An 8,885-nucleotide genomic window follows, 5' to 3' on the forward strand; every position below is an offset into this window, starting at 1 on the left:
CTGAGAGCACTGTGAGCTAAGGTGTGTGTGTGTGTGTCTCTGTGTGTGTGTGTGTGTGTGTGTGTGTGTGTGTGTGTGTGTGCGCGTGTATGCCAACTGGTCTGTCTGTCCTTGTGTTTGTAGTTATGTGTGCGTTTCTGTTTGCCTGTGCAAAAGCATTGTCTGTATGGATGCTGTTGGCTGTGTCCTAGTAGTAGAAAGGCTTTCATTTTGTGTTTATTTTTTTAAGTTTCTTCTGTATTTATGAAGTCTCTATGTCTCTATCTAGTCATAATTTATCTTTGCTTCTTCTGCTTATTTCCACCCTCTAGTCCACTCTTTTTGACCTTCACAGGCTTCTGTAAGCCATAGCTACCTATGGGGGTGGGACCTTGCTTGTGCAGGAAGCAGGAAGCTCCCGCTGGCAACACCAGTCCATGCCGCATTGGGCAGGACGGGAGGGGCTTGGGGTGCGCCCACCCCAACCCAGTCCAGATCCACCGTCTCCTCATAGGCTAGTCTCTCGGAGGAACATGGTGCCGATGTTGTAGGAGACTCTGCGGATGGGAGCAGGTGGGGCCGAACGTGAGCTGGTCAGGGAGGAGTGGCTCTGAGATTTGCCCGCCTCCAGGAAGTAGCAGATGCCCGGGATCTCTTTGGGAAAGTTGTCGGGGAGGTCCTGCCGAGAGCGAGCGATGAAGGTGAACAAGCGATCATCTCGTAGGAGCCTGAGAGAGAGAGAGACAAACAGGAAGGAAGGAAGAGAGAAAAAGAAAGAGTGAAAGAGAAAAGAAAACAGAGAAAATAGAGAGTGGAGAGGGCAGGAAAGGTAGACAGAGATTACAGAGAGGAGGAAAGAAGGAAGAAAATCAGAATCAGGTGATTCTTTCCTTAGTTCCAGGAAGAACTATTATGGAAATCTGTTATATAGGTACGCATACAATTTTTATATTAGCCTTACAAATACAGCAAGTTGAAATGGATTCAGTGTAGAAGACATGTAGTACACACAACTGTAATTTAGCAACACTTGTTTGGCAGCAAAGCAAACTAAAATGGCCCCTAGTACAGCTATCAACAGCATGCCACATCAACAGCCATAGGTGAGAGGTGAGAGGTGAGAGAGAGAGAGAGAGAGAGAGGTCTCTTTGTTCTGTGCAGTAAGTGAATGGTACACCAGCATCATTATTAGTGAGTAAAGTTGCAAATTTAATAAGGGAACAGATGACCTGGCCAGAGCAAGAACAAGAGTAAAAATGCAGGCATACAGCTACATTTATATATATATACACATACACAATGGATACACACAATTACACACACACACACACACACACACACACAAAAACAGCCATTGCATTCATGCTATACAGACAAAAATTATATGTGCATACTGTACACTCACACATACATACACAATTCTAACTCAAGGGTCAGTCAGTACAGATTAGAGAAATGTGATCAAACGAAATGCACACACAAACAATAAAATGTGCATATGAGTGCACACATGAATGAGCATTCATACATAAATAAGATCAACTGAATATTAAAATCAAACGTCATGTCTTATTATGTATCATTCAGTATAGTGAATATTTGAACCTCAGTATGTAGACACAACCACACAGCTGCACACACAAAAAGCACATGCACATGCGCGCGCACACACGCACACGCACACACACACACACTAGAAAGGAATCAAATCTGACAAGACCCAGCTCTTATCTAGTTGTCAAATTGGCATGTAATATGGAATACAGAATATGGAATCCACACACACACACACACACACACACACACACACACACACACACTCTCTTTTCCTGCCCCCACAGGCTTCTCAAGTCCAGGCAGCAGCAACAGGAACCTGTTCCAATTAGCTCTCTCTGTTCCACAACAATTATGAGTGTGAGTTGGAGAAAGTGCCCTTGAACGGCAAAACTAAAGAGCAGTCGCCACGGCAACCACTCTGACTCTGACTCCAACTCCCTCTCTCTCTCTCTCCCTCTCATTCTCTCTCTCTGTAGCGCTCTCTCTCCATCGCTGTCTTTCATTCTTGCTCTCTCGTGATCTCCCCCTCGTTCTCCTTGCACTCCTCTTGCTTCATCCTCTCTGTCACTCTTTCACTTCCATCTTCCTTCTCCTCTTCTCCAGAACACACAATCTATCTCTCTATTCGATCATATTCTCCCTCTCTCTCACCTCTCTCTCTCTCTCCCTCCCTCTCTCCCTCCCTCCCTCTTTTCCTTTCCTTTTCGAGTACCCACTGTTAAAATAAACATGTAAAGAGGATGACTGCAGACAGGATTCAACTGATCTCTCTGCCACCTCTCTCTCTCTCTCTCTCTCTCTCTCTCTCTATCTGTCCTCTTCTCCCTTGTTCTCTCTCTAAGTGCACACTGTTGAAATAAACATGCAGACAGGAATCAGCTGATCTCTCTCTCTCTCTGCCACCTCTCTCGTTCTCACATACAGCCACATACATATGACTCCCACATGACAGGCCAGTCCATAGGGTGTTTGTGTGTGTGTGTGTGTGTGTGTGTGTGTGTGTGTGTGTGTGTGTGTGTGTGTGTGTGTGTGTGCCTGCATGTGTGAGTGTGTGGGGGTGGTGTGTGTACGTGTGTACATGTCTGTACAGTATGGTGTGTGAATACAGATGTGTGCACGTATATACTTGTGTCTACATACTGTGTGTATGTGTGTGTGTTTGTGTCTGTATTTGTGCAAAGGTATTTTTGTTGACCGTGTGTATGCGTGGTCAAATATGTCTCTGCAGTCAGGCATGTAGGGATTCTTCCCCAGTGGATCCCCCTTAAATCCAGTTCAGCCTGCAGACCCACATGGCCACCCGATCACCCACCACCCCCTCTCCTCTCCCCATCCACATCCCCAGGGAAAGGGCCCGGACAAGGGAACAGAAACCCATGGATGGCTAGATGGATGGATAGACAAAAGAGCTAAGAGGATGAGTAGATGGACCCGACCTGCCTATCAGACCTGGGCCAGGGCGGCTTCAGGGTGTGCTGACCAGTGGGATGGTTCCCAGGGGCATGGAAACTGCCAGGGGTTAGCTCACCGCCATAGGGCTAATGCCAGGGGTTAGCTCAGCACAGCTAACTGCCATAGGGCTAATGCCAGGGGTTAGCTCAGCCCAGCTAACTGCCATAGGGCTAATGCTGAGAGTTCACAGACATGTGAAATAAGGATGTAGTGACTGTGTGTGAGCATGTGTATCCAGAGGTAGGAGATCTGTATTGTATTTGCTCTCATATGTATTTGCTTCTATCTAAAGGAGTGTCCTTGCCAACACAAAGCCACTTCCTGCCTCATGTGTCACAGCTGCCGTCACATTGTCATCACAGATAATGACAATGACACAAGTCACAGAATGAAGCATTGTGGGAGAATGACAGCCCTCCCACCCCAAACCCCACCCAACCTCCAGCTCCTGGCCCAAGCCTTGTCTGCGTCTGGCTGCCGGGTAGAGAGCAAACGTCAGCGGGGAGCATGAGTCAGCGTGGCATCTGGGACTATGCCGGGCTGTGCTGGCCGAATTAGTTGGTCTGGGCAGTAATTAGCTACAGCGCATTAGAGGGAGCAGAGGCTACAGAGATAGAGATATATAGAGAAAGAGAGAATGAGAGAGAGAGAAAGAGAGAGAAACACCTGGAGGGAGAGAGATATATAGAGAAAGAGAGAGGGAAAGAGAAAGAGAGAGAAAGAGAGGGAATGAGGGAGAAAGAGAGAGAGAAACACCTGGAGAGAGAGAGAGAGATAGAGAAAGAGAGAGGGAGAGAGAGAGAAAGGAGAAAAAGAGAAAGAGAGGGAGAGAGAGAAACACCTGGAGAGAAAGAGGAGCTGAGGGCATGCCATGTAGAGCTGGAGTGGACGGTCTTAGCCTCAGTGTGAGGACACAGCAGGAGGAGAGAGAGACATGAGGTCTGTCCTCACTATGATGTCAAATGCTCCTTAAATGGTCTTCAGAGGTTTGCAGCACACAGTGCCGTGAACATTCTTCAAAAGATGTGCTTGTTACCACGTTTGATGACAGTTTTCAGTAAGCACAATATGTTTTGATAACATGACAAGGTTTTTAATACCCTGGGCAATTTTGTGCTGGCACATACTGTATACGGCATATTATCACTAGCGTGAAAACGATAAAATCATCAACAGCTTTCTCTTGACGTCAAGGGAGATATTAGTGGAAAAACACTTGCGGACACTATCTAAATATTGTGTCATAATATAAACAGTCCTGCACATTATTCCTCTCCTTAGGTCATCATAGAGAGCTGCATAAGACAAAAGGATTTCAAAATGGGTCACAACGTCTTTGACCTCAAATCAGGTGCAATTCATTTTCCATTCAGCTGCTCTGCATTTTCCATTCGACAGTTCAATGGCACACGGCCACATTAGAGGAGAGCTACTGTATTCAATAGGTACGGAGTCATTGAACAAAACTGTGCTCACAATGAGACATCCACAATCCAATAGGTTTGACCTCTGACCTTAGTAAGAGCCTATTGATCTGTGGAACCAACCCTAATGCAGTCCTCGCCATGCTTACGGTGGTGACCAGGACACTTATCTGATCATCTGATCTCTTTCAATAGAGACAAACACACACACACACACACACACACAAGCTCATATAAGCACAGCAAATGTACTGTATATAATGATCTGTGCTGTGCATTTATCTGATCCAATCTTTCTCTCATACATACACACACACACACAGGGAGAATGAATTGAATTGAATTGATAGAGAGAGAGAGAGAGATAAAGAGCGAGCGAGCAAGAAAGATCGAGAGAGAGAGAGAGAGAGAGAGAGAGACCAATGGCAACCATCAATATAATCCTTTAAACCTAAGAGGATCTTTCAAAGGATCAGAAATAGGTTCTCACAGGTTGAATGATGTCAGACTCACACTCTCTCTCTCTCTCTCTCTCTCTCTCTCTCTCTCTCACACACACACACACACACACACACACACACACACACACACACACACACACACACACACACACACACACACACACACAAGTGCCTGCAGGTGTTTTAATGCCACAGTAACAGTTGGCATGCATCTTCTAACAATGCATAAAACAATGCATAAAAAGCTTCCCGGCAGCTCGGCTCGGTGCTGGGCCTTACTGGTGTGTGGTGGGGCTGACGTTGATGCAGCGTGGGTGGCTCCCCGACTCAAACTTGCTGGCCAGCGTCACGTTGTTCCCAAACAGACAGTACCGGGGCATCTTCACCCCCACCACCCCCGCCAGGACTGAGCCCGTGTGGATCCCAATCCGGAGCTGAGAGAAGGAGGTAGAAAGAGGAAACGGAAAGAGATATACAGTAGGTTAAAATCAATCAGACAAAAGTGGGAACCAATCTGTGAGAACCATGAGACCAAGCTGTGAAAAGTCTCGAGACTGACCAACCTAAAGTTTGACTATGAGCACACTGCGGTCACATCAGATCAGGCTCGCCCCAGGATGGGGTTCTCACAGCAACCCTGTTCACCCAGCCGCCTTCTGTGTGGGGGTGACACATCAGAGGCATGCATGGGGTGCTTTTTTGTCTAAGTGACCTGTTGCGTTGCAGACGATCTGTTTGCGTTAGCCAGGGGCCACTTCTACTTACCTACTTACGCTTTACACAGGAATTAAACCCCGAACTCTCACGTATTAAACCATTACGATAACCACTTAACTATCTGCTTTCATGTACTGTTGGAAGTTATAGGCAAAGTAGTTCATAGGCCTGCCCGTCATAATCACGAAATTGCTGTTAACTAACAAACAGACAGTTGTATGCATTCACTGAACCAAGATAGTGCAAATAAAACACAACTTTTCCACCAGAATATTCATCAGAACAGATATTAGTGCCGAAACCTTTCCGAATTCTTCACTTTCTGCAGACTAAAAAAAAACGAATATCCGCCATGTTTTTTTGTGCGTGCCGTGCACAATAAATACATTTGTCGTCATGCATCATACAGGGTGCGAATAGCCCAGCTGTGTGGCCAAGACTAATTGTACCAGGTGTGCAAATAGCCACTCTGTTTATTTTAACGGTGGAGAAAATTGCATTTGGCACTTCAGGGCTGTAGCCTCCGAAAAATATTAAAGCTATATGTGACAATCAGTAAGAATGTCCTCTAGTCGTAAGAATATTAATTATTCATTAGGACTATTTTCTGCTAAGACATTAAACATTTTAAGTTCAATGTACAATGCAAGACATGTAACAATGTCATAATCAGGAATTATTTGAATAAGATGGCAGTTTCACATATAAGTCCTTAATTTTTGGCACTCTGGCTGACAATCTTTACAGTACCCTGCATTTTACATTTACAAAACAAACATTTGTGTAACAAAATTTTTTTATACATTTTTTATAAATTGGATGAGGTTTTCTCATACCTCATAAGAACTTGGTAATTTCAGTTTCAGGCAGAGAAACGTATTAATAGTTCCCAAGAATCTAATAACTCATGTGTTTTTTGTTTGTTTGTTTTTTGTAAAATATGCGTATAATACCAAATGGGGATGGAAAGTCACCTGTGCAGCTTAGCAGAAAGTATGAAGACAGAGAAAACAGTCAATCAACAAAAACAAGAAATCAGGGGAATACAGAGTAAATAGAAATGGCATAATTTGCCACATAAGGAACCGTATGTAAGAAATGTATTTCAATTAATCATAAAATGGCTCTGATATGGCACTAGACATAAAGAAAGCATGTTCATTTCAAATACTTATATCACTGACAACAGTAGTCCGGCCAGTATATTGTCATTTAAAAAGTGAAGTTTATAAATGATGGAGTTGTGCCATTGCAGCATTCTTCACTAAAATGTAGTATGTGCCTCCTCAATTAATAGTCTTGTCTGGAAGCGAAATGTTTTTAATTTGTTGTGTGATATAAGTGCTTTACACCTAACAGCTCTCTGGACTGATAGAGTATTGATTTAGGTAAAAATATTCAGTTGTAAAATGTGTATCAAAGCAAAAGCATCCTCTGCAGTTACAAACACTGCATGGAGCACACTGCCTGTGTGTTGACTCATGGCTAACTGCTGTAGTTAAACTAGTGGTCACTTTAATAGGCAACACTACTGTAGCAGAGGTAGAACTGAAATCATAAAAATGGACAGAACAAGAGACTTAGAGAGGGAGAGAAAGAAGAGGGGGATGTCACAAGGTCAACATGGGAGTGCTAGATGCATGTCTCCACACTCTCTGGAACTAACCAATCAGTCTCACGACGCTCCCTGTGTATCCAAAGTTAATCCACAATTACGACCTCAGTTCAAGTGGAGGGTATTCTGAAACGCTCCAAGCACCTCAAGGACGCCGTCGCGCCTGGCATTGGGGCAGGAGTAGCTGAGGGCTGCGTTTGGAAAACCACTGGATTTGTTCCATTACTTGCACAATACAATTTCATGCCCGGTGCACAGAGCACGGCATCCACGCCCTGCAAGCTTAATCATGACTCGCGAAATACTGCAGTACACTACTGGCCATATTAGATTATTACAACACTGAGACGAAGCCAAAAATGGATTTAGGGAAGAGTGTGGGGTGCGGGGGCTGTGGAATCGTTCACAGCGCTACCACCACCACCACCCCCCAAAAAAAAAGTAAATAAATACATAAAAAATAAATAAATAAATAAAATATACCTAAAGTTCACAGCAAGCCAAAACACGCAGCCGCAGCATTAAGTGCTATCTTCAGCCCTCTTCTGGTCCTATTCTGCTTGCTCATCCACAACCAAATACCTTAAAGGATCATGATCATGTTGATCATGTTCACGGAATACTGTCGGTCGGGAAAAACGTGCTAAAGCAGCTTACGTGCATAGAAGCTGTGCTATGAAGGCGTGTTCTAAACTGTACCTTTGTGCCTATTAACAGACTCAAAATGTGCTGTGCAACATGAACAGGGTCCTTACGACACCACTGCGAGTGTTCAACCCAATAGTTGTGAAGGAACAGTATAAATCCTGTGTTTGTAGCCTTGGCTGTCAGCCTACTTGTTTCCCTCCATTGCCTCTTGTAGCCTAAAGTCCATACCGAAGTCGAACTCATGCTTTTTCCCATTTCCACAGAGACCAAATGTGGAGTTTATGTCCAAAATAACGATGATTCAGCATTGCAATATTTATATATTAATATGAATGACTGTAGCAACATGGAGGCTCCAAATGAAAGCTGCAGCTGCATACAACTGAATGGAATATGGAGGACCAAAGATGACAGCATGAATACAATTGTGTTAAAATTGGCCGGATTTCTTCTTTAATGGCCGACCAAGGTGTGTGTGTGTGTGTGAGTAGGGGATTCTTCTGGAGGAGTGATTATCTCACTGGAGGGTTATAGGGGGAGGATTCTAATAATCTGCTGCGTCCTCTCTCTTCTCTTCTGCTTCACTCCTCCACTCTCTCCTCCACTCTATCCTCCCCTCTTCATTGCTCTGAGCTGGTCGCTTGCTGAGTGTTGCATATCAATGCCGTTTAGCTACATATTCTGAGCTCTGAGCCCTGAATACAGTGCCTTAGTTTATTTTTTATATATATAGGCCTATATATTTCATTTGTTATTTATTTATTTACTATTACTTGTATTATTATTATTATTATTATTCAATAATAACAAATGATATCGACCCTCCTCTCTATGCAGAAACAACAGAAAAGGTGAAAGAATAAGAGCGGTAGAGATGGAGTAGGATCAGGTCTGTAGGCCTTGGCTGCAGACAACTGCAGTCTATTTCTGGAAAATGGGGTCAGTGAATTAATCATGACTGCAGGCAATTAGCAAAGAATAACAGCAAAATGGAGTCCGCTCGTTGCGTTCTCATGTGTTCATCTGTGTGTG

General features: G+C 44.1%; 1 protein-coding gene across 1 annotated transcript in view; it reads right to left on the reverse strand.

Moving 5' to 3' along the window:
- Positions 1–460: 460 nt before the first annotated feature.
- gucy1a2 (guanylate cyclase 1, soluble, alpha 2) overlaps positions 461–8,885 on the reverse strand; it is a 46,657-nt gene continuing 38,232 nt past the window's right edge. The window contains exons 9-10 of the mRNA XM_048265014.1: positions 5,153–5,307; positions 461–707 (exon numbers count right to left, since the gene is read on the reverse strand). Coding sequence (XP_048120971.1) covers positions 488–707; positions 5,153–5,307 — 375 coding nt within the window. The 3' untranslated portion in view covers positions 461–487. The remainder of the gene's footprint in view (positions 708–5,152; positions 5,308–8,885) is intronic.

The sequence above is a fragment of the Alosa alosa genome, chromosome 15, assembly GCF_017589495.1.
Source record: "Alosa alosa isolate M-15738 ecotype Scorff River chromosome 15, AALO_Geno_1.1, whole genome shotgun sequence".
Classification (NCBI taxonomy): Eukaryota; Metazoa; Chordata; class Actinopteri; order Clupeiformes; family Clupeidae; genus Alosa; species Alosa alosa.